Source organism: Falco cherrug, chromosome 7 (genome assembly GCF_023634085.1).
Source record: "Falco cherrug isolate bFalChe1 chromosome 7, bFalChe1.pri, whole genome shotgun sequence".
NCBI lineage: Eukaryota > Metazoa > Chordata > Aves > Falconiformes > Falconidae > Falco > Falco cherrug.
Genome location: NC_073703.1, coordinates 62,578,426 through 62,599,724, shown reverse-complemented (window position 1 = coordinate 62,599,724; position 21,299 = coordinate 62,578,426). Strand labels below are relative to the sequence as shown.

The 21,299-nt window shown below is 36.5% G+C and overlaps 1 protein-coding gene across 1 annotated transcript in view; it reads left to right on the top strand.

Annotated features, from left to right (window-relative positions):
- SLC25A21 (solute carrier family 25 member 21) overlaps window positions 1-21,299 on the top strand; it is a 255,320-nt gene that overhangs the window by 141,259 nt on the left and 92,762 nt on the right. The window contains exon 2 of the mRNA XM_055716721.1: window positions 987-1,035. Within this exon, the coding sequence (XP_055572696.1) occupies window positions 987-1,035 (49 nt within the window). The remainder of the gene's footprint in view (window positions 1-986; window positions 1,036-21,299) is intronic.

Sequence of the window (21,299 nt, the reverse complement as noted above, 5' to 3'; positions counted from 1 at the left end):
AAACTCTTTTAAGATTTGTATAGCTGTTTATTTATCTCTGCACATTGACAGATCTCAAAAATCCACTTTTACTATGGTCCTCATAATACATCTTTTTATTATATGTTTGCTGTTTGGAATGAGGGTGGTATACGAAATGGACAGAGGATTAGACAAGCCTAGAAAATGTAAGCAAATATAGAGAAGATCTGAAAATTCTCCTGGGCAATGTATGCTGGGGAGCATGGTCAAAACGTGGGTGGTAAACTTCTGGACTTTTCATGAGGTGTCAGGTGTAATAAAGTAACAGAACCATCTTTGAAGCTGGTGGTGGCAGGTGCATTCGGGATTTTCCAGGTCTCTTTTTTTTCTTGGCATTCCCCTCTTGCTCTTCACACCCTCCATTCTTGGACATGGAAAGTCCCCAACATGTGAATTGAAGTGCTCATGATGGGTGGTGGAGCAGGAGGGGGAAGACCCCTGGCTGTGCATCAGCACAGAGCAGGACAGGATGACCCCCTAGTAAGGCTGCAGCTCAGGAGCCAGCTTAGGAACCAGCTGTCATCTTAGCATCAAGGCTGGCTGAGCCCCCAGCTGTCATGCAGTGTCCTTGGGGATTAGTCTTACAAGACAAAGAAGCCAGTGCCAACCTGAACTCCCTTCCTTCACTAGTTTCAGCAAGACTTAATGTGTTCATTTATGATGCCAGTCAAATGTTCCTGCTGTTATTAAGTCAGAAAACTGAGGAAAAAATATGGGTAAGTTGATCATGTAGCTTAAGTCTTCATTTGCCCCTCTATAATGAACAACTAGCACCATTTACCGTCTAAAATCCCAATATACCATAGAAGAGTGTGTTTAGCATACGAGGTATATATATACTCTATCATCAATGATATGTTTAGATTTTTACTTTACTTTTCAAACTTCAGAAACTGTCAGAATCAATGAAAATTAAACTACTATTTGTACAAATGTTTATTAGGCCTTTTTTTATTATTTTATAGGTCTTGTAGAAATTTGCCTGATGCATCCCCTTGATGTAGTGAAAACAAGGTAAGATTCTGCTTGAACAGGTTTTGTTGACACTGGAAGATATCCAAATTAGGAGCTGTCAGAAAATTAAATGCTAAAACTTCTCTAAGTAAGATAACTTGTGCCTTTAATGACATTTATATTTACTTACCTGTATCTACAGCATTTGACAGATGGAATTTGAATAGCATGACACGTTTCTAATTAGAGGTCATCTAAAGGTGTTAAATCTGTTTTATGACATGTTTTTTTAATGTTGTAACAAAACCCTATAACATGAAGAGGGCTATAGTTACATTCACTTACTATATGTATCATCTGCAGCAATGCTTTTATGTGTAATTGGGAAATACCATATTGCCTCCAAAATAATTTTCACAGATTTTTGAGACCTAATAAAAATAATAAAGTGTTCCATATTCTGTCTCTAAGCTAAGTAACTTCATGCTTTTTTGTTTGTTTGTTTTGATCTTTTTATCTGTCCCTATTTTCTTTCTGAATGTTTGTGCTTATGTGAGCATAAATGGTTAAGTGACCTGGAAAATTTGGTCAAATGACAGTTTTTTAAGTGTTGATTATTGCCATGGAAAAAGAATTGTGTTTCTAGTTTCTTGGATGTCTTTTTGCTGTTCTATGCTTATTAGTTTTCATATCAATTCATAAGTGAGTGTTACCACACATGAAAAGCAAACCAGAATGCAGAAGTGTGAAATAAGGAGGAGAAAACTTTTCCCGCCATGTGTTATGGGCAATGCCAATAATTACCATATACTGCTCCTAGAGCTCTATCTAGGTTTCAGTCACGTAGACAGAAAAGCTTCACTAGGAGATGAATCAACCCAAAACAAGTTATGAGGACAGCTGTGGATCTCAGAAATATGCTTGAAGGAGTCAATGATGACTTGAGATTCTAGTTCCAGTTAGCCAATATGTGAGCTCATTGTGGATTTATTTGCAGCTTCTGTTTAAATCACATTCTAGGTTTTGCCTAAGACTTTGAGATACACTTTTCTGCAGCTTGCAAGCTTGCATTTTGCAGAAGGAGGCCATCTCTTTGTGGTCCATGTCCAACACCAGAGGATGCTAATGCAGGCTCCATCCACGTTAACTGCTGCTGAGGTGCTGTAGGTACTCCTCAGGGCTTGGAGTTGGCTCAGGCGATTCTTCTGTATGCCTTCATAGTATGGAATATGTTGATTCATATAGAGACAATACACCTGGTAGTGTCAAGGGTCCTCTCTGCCCCTCCAAGTACCACTGAGACCTTCCTGTTAAAACAAGATTTGCGTAAAAAGATTGACATTAAAGACTCAGAAACAACAGGGTACAAGCAAAACAAACACAAGACCAATTTTAAAAGAAAAAAAAAAGTGTCTTGCTCTGCTGTCACGTGGTCCTGATGAGATGTGCTTTAGTGACTTAATTTTGGCAGGTTGTGCTATAATTCACTTATAGCTCTCAAGCTTTTGGTTTTACCTCTTCCTGTTTTCCTCTTTGTACTAAACCAGGAGACATGTTCTTCTGTAGTATAAATGCAGCATCAGTGATTTACTTCTCATGTCTTTGGTGCCTTTGAGGTTGTCATCCTGCACATCCTTATGCTTCCAGTCTTGGTTGAAAGAACTTAATACATATCCTCAGAGTCATTCATGATTTAGGACATGCCACATATCATATATCATAAAAAGCATTAATTGCACATCTGTTCTGATAAACTGGCAATCAACAGATGTACTTCCAGCTTTCTGACAGAAACCACACATACAGTGGACTACAAGGATAGATTTCACCATTTCTATTCCAGATTTTACTGGTTTTGTATACTTTTAGTACTGAAAATGTTAATCAGATCCAAGATCCAGAAACAGAAAGCATTAGAGTGTGTACAGGGATGTTTCTGAAGCTTTATCAATTTTTTTAAAAGTATAATAAAAATTAGGAACTCTTTAAATGTGAAATCTGCGTCCATAAACAGTGGAATTAAAGAAAGCAGGAAAAAATAAGAGAACAGAAGGTGTGCAGGAAAATCGCATTATGGATCATGGTGAAACCAAGGGGCTGAATCAAGTAAAAAAGCCATTAAGCAAATTTCTTCATTTGAAGAAACTTCAAGTGAAGTTTACTTAACTCTTCCACCGAGTTAGCTGCAGCTTTGCAGAAGTAGGCAGCACCCGAGTGATAGGTTTGTATGTTTTGTTGATGCAGATGTATTCAGAGATATTACACAGATTTTGCAGTACTTTTCTGCTGGTCTTAGCAGATGTTAGCACTTCAAAATATATACATTTTGAAAGCCAGTGACAAAACCAAGAATAGAATATCCTTTGATCTCATCTGTCATTCCATTCCCTGTTCCTAACATCATGCCACTTCCTTTCGTTTTGTAATGGACCAAATTTACTATAGCAGATTAATTCTTTAACAGCCTTGGAGAAGTTCAAATGAAACATTGTTTTTAATTCTGAACTTTAGTTTTAGAATGTTTTCTAATACATTTTCCTTTACTTCATTCCTTTCTTGCAGTGCACTTACTCTTTTTCAACATGGTATTGATAAGCTGTCATTTCCTAATCACTTCCAGCTATTACAGTTTTGATGATTTCTTCAGGGTTTTTTTTTTTCCTTAAGGTTAGGTGAAAGGATGTCTAAGAGCACCATTTGTTGCTTAATTTTTATGGTGTTTTGAGTTTCCTGCTTTTTTTTTTATAAAGTTTTTTTTTGGTGGACAGAATCCCATCCATGGCCTTTTCATATTAGTGGAATCTTACTGATCTAAGTTAGCATTCTGAAGGAGTTTGGGGAAGATGCCAAAGGCTCACATCTAGTGGACTGGTGGCTTAGCATCATTTCTTCATTGATATTTTTTTTTGTGTGTATGTTTTTAATAAAAAATTGGAGAAAATAAAGTCCCTGTCAGAGATTGTTTTGAAACCCTGGAAGATGGCTTGGCTCTTTTGTGACAATATTTTGCAATAACTTTTCTGTGTTTAGTAATTTTCTATTATTCTATAATAACAATGCTAGACTTGTTTATCTCCTCACATCAAGGGAGGAATAAGATATGCATATAAATACATGTTTATAATCAATAGACAAGCCAAATGCTTAATGGACTGGGTTTTGCTAAATGGGCATTTGAAAATCATTTTATTTTGTTATCTACGTGAACACCAAAGCTCATTGCTTTAAGGCATTTATATAAGCGACCTAACTAGATGGAGGCAAATATGATCCATTGTTTTAGCTCTATGAAACCCACTTATTCTTTGAAATAAAGCTTTTTTCTCAATTACAAGATATATTGGTGTAGTTTCTGCTGAGACACTATTAAAAAACTGTGTGAAACTTTTAATGTCTCAGTATAACAGAGACTCTGGTAGATGTTTTAGTTATCGGTTACCCTTATGATGGATTTAGCCATCTATAGACTAAATAAAGCACTGAATCTCTGTTCTTGTCGTCCTGAATTCAGTTTTCACAGAATTCAGTAAGGATTTATGTGTGTGCCTATATATGAGCAGGGAGAGACGTAGCAATTAAGAGCTTTCTGGTACAGATACAGTTAAGGCATGGGTCTACTTTTTAATTAAAATACCTAGATGATCTTTCTTCGCTGGAAAGTGAGGAGAAAATTGTCCTGCTCTGGATAAAGAATTATTTTTGCTTATTTTGGATTTTAAATGTAATGCAGGCTCTAATGTAATTTTCACACATCAGACTTACCAAAGGATGACAAAAGGGTATGCTAAATTATGATACATAGGACAAGACATTGTCGTATATATTACTTTAAAATTAAAAAGTAGTAAAGTGCTTTTCCAGCTAGAGTTTGTCCTTTGTGTCCTAGTGTCATATGTTTTGACTTAAGCAAACTTAAAAAATTCAGAACTTAATAACATTTTATTGTTGGAAAATTAATACTTGTGCAACGGCTTAGAGGTGTAGTTGGAGAGTGAAAGGAAGAGAATTACAGGGAGTTGTCTGAAATCAAGAGAAAGCTAATGTTGTTTGAGGCATCAGGCAAGCAAGCCTGACTGATAACCAGAGGATGTTACTGTGGTCCGTCTGATGGCTCCAGTTTACGCTCTCATGTAGTCTTATAGCCTTGAACAGCTTGAATTTTCAGAAAAAAACAACTTCTTTTCTTTTTTTTTTTTTTTTCTTATTTCCCTACTACTGCATTGCTGACATTAAACTGACATTTTCAGGAGCTTGTTAACTTCCAAACTACATGTGCTAACATATATTTTTCCTTGCTATTACATTTTAACACCTAAAAAAATGTCTCCAATCAAAAGTGATATTGCAAAATTAGAACTATGATTCAAAATAAAATTTTGGCTGATATTTCCTCAGGTTTATAAGCTGATTACCTTTACATGTGCTTTCTCTTTTTCATTGATTACCATCAATTTTTATACAGCTGAATTTTAATGACTCCACTGTTCTTAACAAATTTCAAAGTTGCCTGTGCAAGTATTCATATGAACTGTGAAGCATATCAAAGCAGAAATAGTCATTTTGGATGTGACTTGGTATTGTGTAGTTAGGAAATGGAAACCATACTTTGAAACTTCTTTAACAGTTATCTACATGACAGAAGTTAATAGAAGACACAGACAAAGAAGTGTACGATTAAGTGCTTTCAAATAATAGAGGAAAAAACAACAAGACATCACCAGAAACTTTCAAATACACAACACATCTGAAAATATTTGTGCCTGAAAGTCCTGTGAACAAGAAAAATATTATGCGGATACGATGAATCATTTACTTACCTCTTTCATTTTGGCAGTAGTTTGACATCACTATACATTTTGAGACAAATATTTGAAAAAAAGATGGTTTCTTTCACGTCAGACTAATACAAAATTGTGCTCCAGACTTCAGTGAAGATAGATTAGTCCATACTACTTGAGGATTTTCACTTGTATTCAATGCATTCAAAGAGTTCTAAATGTTATTGTAGACCGACTACCACTTAAAGGACTTGGAGAAAGTCCAGTTTATTAATAAATTAAACAATGTTTAATTAAGTTAAAAGTTTCCTAACAAGTTAAACTTATATCCAACAGGCAGTGTTTTAGTACTTCTTTGGTTAATTCAAATAATGATAGTTCCATCTGATTTTAAATTTTTTTGCTCTTTATTTAAACAATCTTTTCTACTTTCAGACATAATTGTGTCTTCATAATAAGCCTCACATTGGGATGGGTGTGCGATTTGGAAAGCAATGCCTAAGAGGGACCCAGGAGGCATTCTTTCAAAAGCATTTACGTCAATTTATGAGAGGGATAAGTTAACAAGTATAGCTTGTTTTCCTGATCAACCTATTTGACTTCCATGGTGTTTCTTAAAGCTGTTTCTCACCTTTGGCAGAATCTGGGGAAGGTGCAGTCCATGTTCCTTCTACTTTAACACTTTACACTGTTCAGCATTGGATTAGAATCTTCATGTAAACTGACTTTACATCTTATGTGTGATCCATAATATCAGCATTAAAAAAATGAGGCAAATAATCCACCCTAGAAACTTTGGAGAAAGTTTTCTAGTCATCATAGAGATTTTATGGTTTGCCACTCTTTCTGCAAAAATCTAGACCAACATCATGCATCTAAAGCCCTGAATTTAGAAAATAATTTGGGATCTAAGTCCAAATTTGGACTCTGCGTTACAGACCCATTTCTAGTCAGCAGTTGTTCTGCTGATTTGTATGCGTGTTTATCCATTTTGTTCCTTTGTTCCAATTCTGTCATTTTGGTCTTATTAAAAAAGTTCAGCTTACTACATGTGTTTCCGATCTCATTCCATCTGTTGTTTTGCAAGAGCTACTTCCTTTATATCATTAATTCCTCTTTGATTTCTGGTCTTTTTTGTTTGAGTGAGCAGTAGTGGAATCTGTTTCTGAAAAATGTTGGTTTAAGGAAGAGTTCATTGTCCTTATACAATGGTGCCATTTCCAAATGACCATAGCTCACTTAGTTCGCATCAGGCTGTGTTAAGCTCACATTACTTGATGCAAATTGCTCTAGTTAGATTCAGAACAGTTTTAAGCAGAAAATAGTCTTCCTGTCCTGGGAAAATTATCAGGATAGCAAACAATTCTGTACTGGAATGAACAGTTGAACTCTCAGAAGACTGTTAGAAAAACAGTGAGTTTTGGCCATGAAACTCTTCATTTAATTAATTCTGAATTTTGGAAGTTTTCACTTCCATTTATTTTTATCTTTGTTTTCAACTACTTACACATGATTTTGAACTAGGGAAACAGAAGTTTTGGTTTGAAAATGTAAAGAACAACATCCATTGTCATCTAGAAAAAGTGTATAAAAATGTATTGAAACTGATCACTTCCTGACAAATGTTTTTTCATTTTGAGGGAAAAAAAAAAACTAGTAAAAATAATCCCATACCAACTCAACTTAATGTCCTTATTTCAACCAAATGTCAAGGCTTTTCTCTGGGATTAGTTTTACTTGATTTATCAGTGGCCTTTGGCACAATTGGTCTTAGGGTTTGTGTGCATATTGTAGCTTACACTCTGGTTTTGGCATTTGAATTTCAGCATTGAAATACTTTGAATATTCCGTTACAGATCCAAATTTTGTATAATATGAACTTATCTCAAGTTTACAATAATTTGGATGTGGATGTGATCCAGGACTCTGTAATTTGCCCTGTGTTTTCCTTCTACATACAATCTGTTAGGAATTAATAAGGGCACACAGGCTAATAATTCCTGCTAGATGTACTATTCCAATTTAAATCCTTCCCTGAATTAAAAAACAATATTGATGTGCACTGTTAAACAGATGCTCTGATTTGCAGTGCTGGTCAAAGGAATTTCTGTTCCTATGTGCTTTTTTCTTATTCATGGGCATGCCATATGTATATTTCATAAAGAGTGTCAAGATCCTTTGGGATAAAAGGAACTGTATAAATGCAGCTTCATCATCTCCTCATGTGATACTGTGTTATTTGTGATCAAATGAGAGAATTGCTTGATGATATCCTCATTTCAAATCAATGTAGATTTTTGTAAAAACTATAATATGCATTGTTTCTTGATTTCGAATAATCTTATCCCTTCTTTGATAGACACTGAATTTGTGCACCATCAAATCAGACTACCAGAGGTCTGTTTTCTCAAGCTTTTCCTTAATTTTCATTAAGCATTCTATCATTTACTTTGGTTTTTTAATTAATACTAGGTGCTTTTCTAAACAGCTGGAAAACCATAAAATAATAATTTCCATCTGACAGCATGGTATGATGATACCACGCTTTGGGTTACATATTATCTGTGCTGTCTCACTGGCCATACCAAAAGTACCCTCAGTTTCTTGAGTCACCTGTGAGCTGTAACAACCTGGAGTTTCTAACGTCCACCAAATAAGCCATGTCGGCCTTCAACGTGCTCAGGATGGAACAATATAATCTCTGTTTCCATTTTAAAGGATCCTTTACTTGTTTCTGAGGTTGTTAGGTGAATAAAATGAAATAAATGAAAACTCCAGATGCCTAATTAGCTATGTACATACTACAGGGATGCAGCTGTCCAGTCCCTTACGCTAGAAGGAAGAGAAATGGCTCTATGTAAAGGAAGCAAGTGTTGAGACCATCATGGGAGAACTGAGGAGAGAGGCAGTAGTAGATGAGGTGATGAGCTTTTCAGGAGAAGAGGAAGCAGGACAGTCTCCCACAGAGAGAAAAAAGGAAAGAATGCCTGAGCAAGAACCAAGGCTGATGAATGTGTGATGGTTTTCTTGCATATTTTCTTCTCAGTCCAGTAACTGCAGAAGGTGTGGTTTAGGTTTCTGAAAGGAAGCTGGATCAAAGCTGACTTGGAGTAGCCTTAGTCCTCCAAAAATGTAGTATGTAATGTTGTCTGAGATTTTTGTTTTGGTACATCTTTCCGTATGTCCTTTTACATACCCCAAAGCACAGCTCTGTCTAGTAGAACCCTTACAGATGATTCCTTGTGCAGCTGATCTGGGGAATAAATGGAAATCATGCTACAAGACATATTGAATATTATCAGTCCTACCAGTGACAATCCTTCCAACTATGGACATTTGCAAAGCGTAAATATGCATTTGTTTTCTTAACAATTTTATGCTTCTTATTTTGCTTTTCCTCCAATTTGGACAATGAGCTAGAATAGTTCATTTTAGGTCCCTTTACATTACATTTTGCTTTCATTCTAATGCCATATCACAATATTCTTTTTGTGTTTAGGTTTCCAGTACTTACAAAGTTCATGTAAACATTTCCTGGCAACTACACGGGCAGAACTTATAATTTGACAAGACCCTGAGGGGTTTCCCTTCTATAATTGGCATCTATATATTTACATGTTTTAAAAATAAATGTACACACACATATTTGGTTGTTTTGGTACAGCATCTTCCTTGGTAGAGAAAGTGAAGTTTCTTCATGTTTAAATTCTCTAGCACTGGAAAAACCTGCAGTTGATTAGCTGTGTCCGCATGATGCAGCTGCAAGAGGATGGCATGGACTGCATTTTGTGATTTCATGAGCTGCCCGTTGTGCACTCGCAGTTTAAATCCAAGCAAGCTCTGATTCTTTTTCCTTCGTTTTATTTTTATCTTAATTTTATGAAAATATTTCCTTTCATAATGAGGCTACAAATAACCCTCTTCTAGACAGAATAGGCAAATGGGACCAAAAAGCTCCAAAACTGTAATTATGGAGGAGAACCTTGAATGGGTTAGAGATATGACAGAACAGTTCCCTTTTCATGGCACTGTCTGACAGGGAAAGGAAGAAAAAGGAGAGAGCCCAGGACTAAATGCCCTCTAAAATATGCTCACTGCACTGCTGGCAGCTTCGCTAGTTAGACCCTACCAAAGAAATGAGAGAGAGTGTAGAAACACTTGGATTCCCTTTTAGTATCTCAAGATTTCTACAGATAATCAGGATGTTTACATGAGTCAGAAACCATGACCAAATCTTCATGGTAAAAATGAAATTCAGTTTGAAACAGTTTGGATATGTGGGTCAGCTGACAGATTTGGAAAAATATAGCCATATTTGTACAGAAAGTACCTTGTAGTATTATAGTGTGTGTTATGGTTTGTGTTAAACACAATAGTTGTGTTTAATTATTTTATTTAGATTCCCACAGCCTCAGGATATGCCATTGTATTGCTGTCCACAAAAAAAAAAAAAAAAAAAAAAAAAAGAATTACTGTAACTTATGTATCTTTTTTGAGTTATGTAAATTGCCTCAGTACCCCTTATACTCTAATAGTAAGAAAGAAACAATGTTGAGTCTTAGTGCTCAATGTAATGTGGACTATCCTGGACATCATTTATCAATCTGATTTATTTATTTTGAATGAGACATCTGTTCACCTACTCATTTGCTCATTCATGGCAATGAGGAATGGTACCAGAAATGCTTACATTTTATCCGGGGCTCTACTGGAGGCAGTTTAGTCTACTTCAGTAGAAACAGCACTCTAAAATCACAGCCAGTTCCCAAATGAGGTGTTACAGCCTGTGTCCATCATGTCCTGCCTCCTGCCCCTGCTCTACCAGCACTCAGAAATCCCCAGCCTGGTGCTGAGTTCAGCAGCCTTGCCTCACCTCATCCTGCCTCTCCACTCCTTGCTTCTGTTAGCTGCTTGGCCCCAAACCACAGCTTTTGTCCAGCCTATTTTAAAGTGTGCCAGGTGACAAGCTGCCTCTAATTCCCTTGGGAAGCTGCTGCATAGCCTACTGCTTCTCACAGCCAGGAAGTATTTTCTAATGTTCCAATATTTCCATTATGCAGTTTCATCCCTAAGAGCTACCTACACTCCCTTTACTGTATATTGTTCCACCTTTTTTTTATTCCCTTTAAACACAGTAGATGCATGCCCCCATTTTTCTTTTCCAAAGCCTAAATTAGTGTGAGATAATCAGAGAAGATCTTTAAATATTCTTTTTTCTGTATCAACCCTGTATTTAAAATGTAATGAGTCAAGTGAAACCATGAGGGATAGAGTGGAATGAGAGCAAGAACAGAAAACAGAAAGCAGAGGGCTAGGAGGTGAGAAAGTACATGGGATTCTATTTACAAAAAAAATACATGCTGAAGATAAGTATTTAAGATGGGAATTGGGGAGTGGAAATGAACAGATGTTAGCACAGTTACAAAAGTAGTCTGGAGACAAAGAAAGGGGATAGTTTTAAAAATGTATGCATTTTAAAGTAGTATTTTAAATAAGGATTAAGCAGCTGGGAAAGGTTACATAGGCTACGAGTTGGAGACATCTATGGTGTACATAAGATTTTCTTAAAACAATCTAACAAAGCAGCTGGGTGAGTTATTAACAGATGTTAATGATTTGTCAGTGGTATAAAACATTAAGATCACATTCAGGGGTAGACCGTGGTCATGCCTAGTTTCTCCATGGACAAAAATTTTGCATTAGACCACTGTCATGCCTGATTTCTAACCATGGACAGAACATGTCTAAAATAAAACAAGCAAGGAACCACTTTGTTAAAAAAAAAAAAGGGGGGGGGGGGGCAGGACCTTTGATTACTTTTATTATTATCTAGTCATGTAGTAAAATGAGTGGGACGTAGTTTAAAGTATGGAAAATCACTATTTAACATCTTCATTTACAATAAACAGAAAATAAATTTTCTACCTATTTACATTTCTTTTTTACTTACTCGTATTTGAGCTGGCTTTTAGAAGCTATGGATACAAGAGAATAAAGTTGTATATGTTGGAAGCACAATGTAACTGTAGCAATGCCAATAGTTCTCTCAGAGAAGTTGGCCATTAATACTGTATTTAAGTATGTCCCTAAAATAACTCCATTACGCCAGTAAGTGCCAAGTAAATCTATAAATAAACAAAAAGAGAGATAATATCTTTATGAACTATGCTTTTTGTATGTTTTTACAAGCAGATGCATCACTGTGTATTCTAGGTCTAGAGGGGGTTTTGAGAAACAAGAGTCTTCACGTTGAGTAGGATGCAAGTAAAATACCATCTCCAAAATAATCTTGGCACCATAGAGCTGTCTTTTGAATTTATTTCTCAAGAGAGTAAAAAACCCACCAAAAACCTAAGGAAATATTTGCAAGTTTTTAGCTGCTGCAATGTTGTAGTAAGCTGATGACTCCCTGGTGAGAAGGCAGCGGGTTAGATTGTGCTTTTACAACCCGAGTTGAGCCGGGGCAGAGCTCGGCAGCACTGGCTGAAGAGCAGCACACAGAAGGGATTGTGCCTCAGAGGTGCTGTGACCTTCCTAGTTTTCCCTTATCCTGGCAATGGATGATTGACCCATAGCTGTACTAATTTCTCGTAACTACACAAGTATTGCCATTCCTTATTCTGTTTTATCCATTTCCCTAAATCTGGAGAAGGAGCAAAACAATACCTGAGTACTGGCTGCCATATATGTGTCTGCAGTGGATTGGCTAGAAAGTGCTGCGAGCGCTCATATGTACATATGTTCAGGGTCTGTAACAGAGAGAAGGGGCGTATACTTTTGCATCCTATACGTGACATTATCCGTCTAGCATCTGCCCAGATGTAGTGACTTAGATCAAGATGGTTTCTCCCAAGAGGTACATTGGATACTTCTTTCTCTAGCACGTTAGTGAGCTGAATCAACTTAACACAAGAATCAAAGTGTCAGAGACAGTACAAGGGCAGAAGGAGGACAAGACAAATGGGAATTGGGTTGGGAAAAGTGCCTGTAGACAGCAGCAGGTCTTAAGATTATTCTGCTGTCTCATGATACTTTTCTCTGAATGAGTCAGCTACTAACTGGAAGGATGAAATTAAATAGTTCTGAGATTGCTAAATTGGAATACAAATTAGGAAAGGAAAAGTAAAAATGAAAAAAACTTTTTTGACTTTTTTTTGTATCTTAGAAACAAGTGAATGAAGACATATCTCATTTGAAAATGTGGTTCTGCAACATTTTAAACTCTATTCTTTTGGAATTGCATCTGTTCCCATGACATGCTGCCGTACGGTGGCGGTTCAGGGAGCTGGCACAGTGGAAAACTGATCAATTAATCATTTTCCTTGGGTTTCTTTTTGACCAGCTTGGTTTCCTGAATTGGTTCCTCACACAATTGTGTAACAGGCAATACCAGGACAAAGAAGGGGACAACCCAGGCAGGCCATCAGTGGCAATCATTAGACTGTATGCTAAAAGTATGCATAAAAGGCATGTGTGTATACACTGTCATTCAAGTGGAGTATGATGTTACATTTAATCTGATGAAAAGGTGGTCTGACACTAAAAGAGTTAGTCCAGCTTCTGGTTCCTTGCCATCTAGCTCGCTTCTCTAGTGTGTGTAGTACGGTCCCACCGTTTCTCTTATGTCAGATCTAGCAATTGCAAAACTGCAGGGAAAACTGATTCAAGTTGATGATATATCAGAAAATTCAGGTATTAAAAAGTATTTGTTTTCTAGTGGCTGCATACTGTCGGTCAGCTCTGTTGTAGCAAAACTGCATCCTAATCAAAGATGTATATGTGTTTATTTACTGTGTCTCTAAGTATGAACTTTTATTTGTATGATTGCCATTGTTCCTACCTCCTTTCATAGCACATGCTTCATAGTGTTATGTCTTCTCTTAGAATATGAAGTCCAGTTAATGTGGACAAAAACGTTCCTCTGAACATGTAAGGTGAATTCCACCACAAAGGGAATAAAAATTATGCAAGAATGTTAGGTTGGTAAAAGACTTGCCTAATGTAGCTATTGAAAGGTAAATTTTTAAATGAATAGCAATGCATCCTTTTCCTTTTCATTCTCTTTCTTTTTCTTGCCAAATTGTTTTATTATCTGAACAATTTGACATATCTAAAAAGTGAAACAGCTTACAATTCTATTGTTATACAGGTAATGCATTGTAACAGTATATGGCATATGTCTCAGGAAATTTAGGAATATACTGAAATTTAGTTTTCAGTTTCATGAGACAAGAAATTCTGAACTGCAGTTCGTTGTTGCTAAAAGGACAAGATGCTTGTCTGCTTCATGTTGGCAACGTTCGTCCTTACACAAGCTGTACAACCTTGTAGTTTCCCATGGGCCTATACAACATATCATCCTAGAAGAGTAAATGGTACAGTTCTAATGAATTTATGAATTGAATAAGCCCATTAAGGGTTCAATGAGCATCAGAACTATAACAGAGGAAGGAGCAGGACCACACAGTGAAAAAGTATTAGGGATAGGGGAGAAGGAATTGAGGGTGAAACCTCCCTGTTTTCATTTGGGTGAAATCTTATATCAGTTAAACTAATCATGGAACACCTTAAGTCCGAGGCATCAAACCATTTCAGTCATGGGTAAATTAATTCCTGTTCTTCAGACTACTCATTTATTAGCTCTGCAATACTTAATTCTTGCTTCTAAATACTTTGTCCAGTTTGAATGAGTAACGGATTCCTGAAGTTGCCTGTTAATAGAATTGCACAATATTGTAAAAGCTGGTTGCTGTTATTACCATGACAAATGATTGCACATTTCAAAAAGCTGCTGACTTTTCTGTAAAATATGTAATTAGGGTTGAAATTATGTATTACATCTTCAGCAAATACAATAATTCATAATTCAAAGGAGGGTCACACTCCCTCATGCTGGCCCCACATTTAGCAGATTCAACTCTCTAACTTGGCCAAAAACTAATTCAAAAACAACAAGAAGAAAAGGGAAAAAAAAAAAACCAAACCAAAAACCAAAACCACAACTCTCCAGCAAAGAGTAAGTGTAGTTGGAGAAGGAGGAATATGGAAGACCTCTCTGTCCAGGCAGTGGTATGAGTCTTTCAGTCAGTTCTGCTGAGCAGCATGAGAAAAATGGAACATGAAATGTTCTGCTCTAGCTAGGAGGTAAACGTAGGTAGACAAATAAATATAGGGCAATATATAAAACCTGTTCCCATAGTTAGATGCTCTCACGTATGAGAGAGCAAGGACATAGCAAGAAGCTTGAACTCCAGAATCATGGAACCTGGAGATACAGAGGGTATATACTTGTCATCTTGCCATGCACTGGCCTAATGATCCTCTACTGACCTTTGGCAAGGACTAGATATTAAGATGGATGGTCATCTGATCTTTTGTCTTCTTATACATAATATTAGGACAAAAATTTAGTCTAAATTCTCCTGAATATATTTAAGACCAGGAATTAGGTTTTAGGTACCTGAATGAGGTTGTGGAGCCCCCTTCTAGTATGTCCTGTGCAGACAAAAAGCCTCCTAATTATCTTTATAATAGAGCTCAGTCAGTTTCTTGGGTTAAGTGACTTATAAAGGCATATGTGACTTAGTTGCCTGTGATAACAGGGGCTTAATTCACTGGTTCAACCAGCCTCTTTCAGTCCACTATATGATTTGCATGACAAGTCATCAGAAAAGTAATAACAGAATGGTTGAGTAGCATATCATGCTAACATGCATTCTTAGTAACATGAAAAACATCTCATCCATTAGAAGTAACAATCCCAGAGAAAATCACACCTGTAGAACAAGGTTAATAGTACTAGATATCTTCAGCTGGATCTGCTGCAGAAGTTACTATACACAGAAACTTTTCCCTGATTAGCCAGACAATATTTTGAGATCAATTAGATACATTAATGATGCCATTTCTACTTACTCACTTTGCAGCCTTTGTAGAAATGTATGCAGCAGAAGTATTTAGAGCTGTTGAAGAGCAAGGGCAAAATCTTACTCTTGTCTTTTTATGCTGTTCTGACAGCTCAAGGGACCTTGAGGGAGATTTGGCACTGGAAAATTTTCTTAATGGAACAGAAATCCTTAGGTGGTAGGTGGTATAGAGGTGGATTAATGAGTCCGCTTCACCTGTTCCTCACAAACTCTTATATGGGAATAGGTAATTCTGGAAAGAAGTCAATGGTCAGAATGTCTTTTATACTTCAGCTTTTTGTGGCTGCCAGGACAGACCCTTGTGACTAATAGGAATTCAGCATCAATTAGAACAACTCCCAGAGTTGTGTCATGTGTGCTGGGGCTACAACAGTTCCACTATTCTTGGCTAGCCTGAGTGCAGTGGAACTTCACAAAACAGCTTTGAAAAGCTTGGCCCACAGTCCTTCCTCCCACTTAATCACATTGCTTAAGGATAATGTAAACTTTAGTCTTGGGTGACAAATCATAAAACTGGTACGGCACAAGGCCAATTCACAGGTGCTCTTGGAAGACATAATTTGTGCAAATTTGTACCAAATTTCAATTGATGTGAATAAGTAGCCAGAAGCCTTGGGAAAGAGGTTACTTTGCTATCTGTAGACAAGTTAGCTTGTAAACAGACAGCTTTCTTGTAAATACTGGTGTTTGAAAGCTTCCATATTTGAAAAATAGACCAGGATTTTTATCGGAAGCATAATGAAACTGAGAATAAACAGAAATTTGGTCAGCTAAGGTTTTGATGAGTCACATTTCAGAAAGCAGAGACAAATATTTTAGAAGAAAATGCCTTCTGGAGATCTGTCATTAGAATTTTCAGTAAACTTTTCAGATTTCAAAATGACAAAGCTACTGCTTTGGGAGCTAGTGTGAAACTGCAGAAGTGATACAGATGCTGAATGCTCCTTGTAATTCATGTATTCTGAACACTGTGCCAGCAGTCTCTGCAGCAGTCCTAAGAAAACCATAAAGGTTTTAATCCCTATTGAACAGAAAAAAAGAGAGGAAGAAAACTGAAACAATTTCCCTTAGTCAGCAGCAAAGCAAGCACTGAAATTCTCTCAGCCTCACACCTTTGCCAGAGAAGGCCTCTGGGAGCACACTAAGATTACCAGGGGTGTCCTGAAGAACAGCCCTAAGCAGTCCCCTCCATCCTTCTGCAGAGGTTACTGCCCCAGTAACAGAGGTGTACCAGAAGTGAAAATGTGGTGGCTCTTCATGTCCTACAGCTTACACACCATCAAACTTATTCGGCATTACTTCCATTAAAGCTAAGGCTGTGAGCCAAAATACCTGAGGGAAGAGTTCATTTTGTCCCTTCTGCTACAAAGTGGTAACCCGGGGCAATGTGTCAGGACAGATGGGTGAAAGTAATATACCCTTGATTAAATATTGTTAAATCCTTCCCACAAAGTCCTGTGGCCCAAAATAATACATCAGATACACCCAAATGTTGGTGGATCATTTGGCATGACAACATGAGATTTTGTAGAAATTCAGGGTGATATATGTCCATGACTTTAAATAGATGAGAAAATGTGAAGCATTTTTAAAGGACACTCTAATTTTACCTTTCACTAGGGTATGGTTACAAGACTGCACAGCACCCTTCATGTACTACCAAACACTGAAATAGGGCCGGAGATTGCAGATGCTCTGCTCTGACCATGTGCATGGACTTGAGTTCATGACATGGCATCTGTGAGCCAGGTTTTGTTAGAAATTCACTTTTGATAAACGTAGACTTTTGTATCTGTTGAAATTTTCCTCTAAATTCCCAACTGTTTTTCAAAGAGAAATTTTCCCATAGCAATCCACTTCATCAAGCCGGAGTTATTGTTTAACTTTGCTGTAAATGTACCATCACTGTATTAGTGATCTCTATTAAAAGGATCTGTAGAAGCTGTTTGAAGGTGTATTATCTTGTTCTGTTTCTCAGGTATGGTCCATAATGTGACTTAGTTTCCACTCAGAAAACTCTGACTGCTGGAGGGGTCAAATTCAAAGATTCTTTCATTGATGTGCAAGTTGTATAGCGTCTCGGCACATAATCAAAGGCAAAGTTTTGGATATATAATCTCAGTGTAGTTATATTTCTTTTGTCTGCAATACTCTACACTGTAGGCCTGTACATCTAAAATTGCTGGACTCTTTACAGAAGAAATTACGTGATTACTAAGTATATAGAATTGGGGGCTGGGAAATCTAGATACTGATTTTTTTCTGTCCGTGTCTTTTGTAATTCTGAGTTTTGTAGTATTATAATCTTACTTGTAATAGTTTTTCCTTCTGCACCAGTGTATTTTAGTAATTTTCTTGTATGCTAAGCAAATGAACTCCAAGTACTTAGGAGCAGAGAATTTAATTGCATTTTCTGTTGTTATAAATACTTCTGTAATGTAAAAGAATTGCATTGACATTTTAATATGCTGTCACTTTAAGATACTACATGAAGTGTGAACAGAGCACAGGCACTTTTAACAGGTGTCTCTAATTGTTAGTTTGTTTCTTAGAAATAGCCTTAATGTAAAATTTGGTGAAACATGTAGATCCAAGGTGTTTGGATCCTGCAACATGCTAACCAGGTTTTACTTTGGCTGCTGGTAAAAACAAATTGGGGTGTGTAATTGATTTTTTGTAAGTAAAGCTTTTATGTTTGCTTTGAGTTCAAACTCCATCTTTTTCTTGTTATTCTTTTGTCCCTTAGGAGGGATTGCAACATGGGCTTTTGAAAAAAAAGAGTTGTGTATTCATTTATTTTAGCATATAGGATATTTCTATTACTTTCAGATTTTGCCAGTCTGTAACTGCAAAAATAATCGTGAAAAGGGTGAAAGCCAGATCAATTACATTTTTTAAAAGTGTATTTCCATTAAATTTTGCAAGTGCCTGTTATGTTCAAAGGGAGTTCAAGATTGTCTTGTTCACAGAATATTTGAAAAGCCCCTTAAGAGAAACAGATCCATCCAGAAAAATGTCTAGATTGTTGGATGAAAAGTCCTTACTTTAAAAAATGGTAAAACAAGAGCATCAACATTCATAAAGTCTTTTCAGATTTTCAGTGGGATTACTACTATTTCCAGAAGTTGAGACAAAAATATCTTTAAACAAAAGGCAAGAATAAGCCTGCAAACAAAAAATATTTAATTTTGAAACGAAAAAAAACAACTAGTTTTGTTACATAGCAAATTAATTATGAACATGCAACTTCTACAAAGTTTACTTAGTTAACAAGATTTTATTATAAACAGTTATTCTTTTCCAATTTGGCAGAAAGATAAACTATGTTAAGTTCCTCAAAGTTATATACTTAAGATTTAGTGAACATTTCAAGATCAAATGTTTTGCTAATTTTGCAAATACATTTAGATTGATTGCAGAAAATTATGGAAGTCTATTTATTAGTTAAGCTGTAGTTAAAGTAAAGGAATTCTGATCAATTTGCTAAGAATTGCCTCCAGCTGTGCTGGTTTCCGTCATGTAGTTAAACAGAAGCTCACCATAGTTTGATCTATTTGTCCTCATTTTCATGCTCGCTGAAGTAAAGTATGATGGGCTCAGCAGCAGTCATGTGTTCCTTGAGATTTCAGGTGCTAATCCAGAGAGTCGATGAAAAACTTCAAAGTCATTGGGGAAATATATATTTATTTATATATATGTGTGTGTGTGTGTGTGAAATTAATATAAATTAATGTGTACATCAATGATATTTTTAATATCTATGAAGAAGCTATGTAATAAATTTTTAATTTCCAGATCAAATTGACAGAGTAAACTCTGATCTGGAATAGACAATAACCTCATCATCATAGCACATAGCTAACAAGTGAGAGAACCAGTTCAAATTCATCCCTTCCTGAATCAGAAGTCAGACTTGGACTTGACCTTCCAAAAACCTACACAGGTGCCTCGACCTCTGAGTCTCTGTGGTGTAATTCTTCATTCAAACCTCTGTAACAGCTCTAGGCAAGACAAAAATTACAAACTCTGATTAAGACATTCCTCCAGCATGTTCACTTGCACACAGGGTTCAATAATAGACTGTTGTAACAAAGTGAGAACTTCCAGATCCTATAGCGAGTACTGTAGCCACTAATATCCTGCCTCTCATTTCTCCAACAACTACACTCCCCTTAATCTAAATAACAAGATGGAAGGTCACATTTTTGCTTCTCACATGAATTAAAAGGAAAAAAATACCCAAAACATTTCTGTGTCAAATAGATCCATTCTTAAAATGATTGCCATATGTACATCTATGCTGCAGGTGCCGAATCATGCACACTTAAGATACAGAATATTTTTATGTCTTAGCACTGTCCATGATGTATTCCTGCATCTCCCCTCTGTGTGGCACGTGTGATGTACCCAAGTGCTAGAGAGTGAGCTGTTGCCCTCAAGAATGTCATTCCAAATTAGTATTATTGAGGTTTTTTGCTGGATTTCATTTTAGTTGAACTGTAAGAAAAAAAAATTCTGAATCAGTCTTATTCTTTCAAAAGATACTGTTGCTCAGCTTGGGGTGCTGAATCTGGCCTGTTGATATCAGACATTGCCTATAGTGTGCGTTTATATCAGCATCACCTCTACTCCCTTCAAATACTGAGTCCTGTTCTTCACATCATCTCAGATCTCTGTTCAATGACCAAATGTCAAGAGAAGAATCTCCTTCAATACTTATTCTGTTCAAATCTTTGCTGTCCCACCTGAGGATCAAGAACTTTTGCAGGGATCACCACCTCTTGTGGTGGATTCTCAAGCCTATGTCTGACATGCTTTCATAGTGCGCAGATCAGCAGCTCGGTGTGGGTTTTAACTTGGGACACCTCATGGTCATTAGTGATGATCAGTGTTTATCCTAATGACAACGGGTTTCCTTTTCTTAGATTGTGATGAAAAACATCATGATTAAGAGCAGCAAGGAGTCCATCTGCCTTACCAGAGTACATGTTAGGCTTGCATATAGTGTTCAGCTCCTGCACTAATAGAGATTCTGGATATTTCAGGAACCATAAAAACAGACAAGTATCTTATCAGTAATGAAAGTTTTCTAAATGTTGTATCTTCTTACCATCCATGTGCAGAGCTGGGTGTTTTGTGTTTTCCTTCCCACTACAAAGCATGTGCTTTTGGTAGAGGTGCAGAAAATATTGTACTCATAGAAAGTGTGCAATGTATTTTAGTTAAGGAATATAAAATCAAAGGAATGTCAAGAACAAAATGGATGTAACAACTGGCATTTTTGAAATATGTTAATCATAGAGTTTTAGGGAAATTTGAATATGGGCTATTCATTTTACTGCTTTCTCCTGTAGTCTTTCTGCAAGTGCAGCTAAACGTGCTGTCGGTCACTTTTCACAATAGGTTTAGACAGGTTAATATTTTAATAAATAATCAATGCTCATAAATTCCAACTGCTCAATATATTCCTTGTGATATGTTTTAAACTAAGGTCTGCTATTTCTGATCTTTATCCCTGACATTGTTGCTAGACATATCTTTAGTATGCTTTCAGTTGTTGTTAATAAGTTTTTCTTCTGTGATAAATTACTAGATAAATGTACTACAAGAGGATCATTAT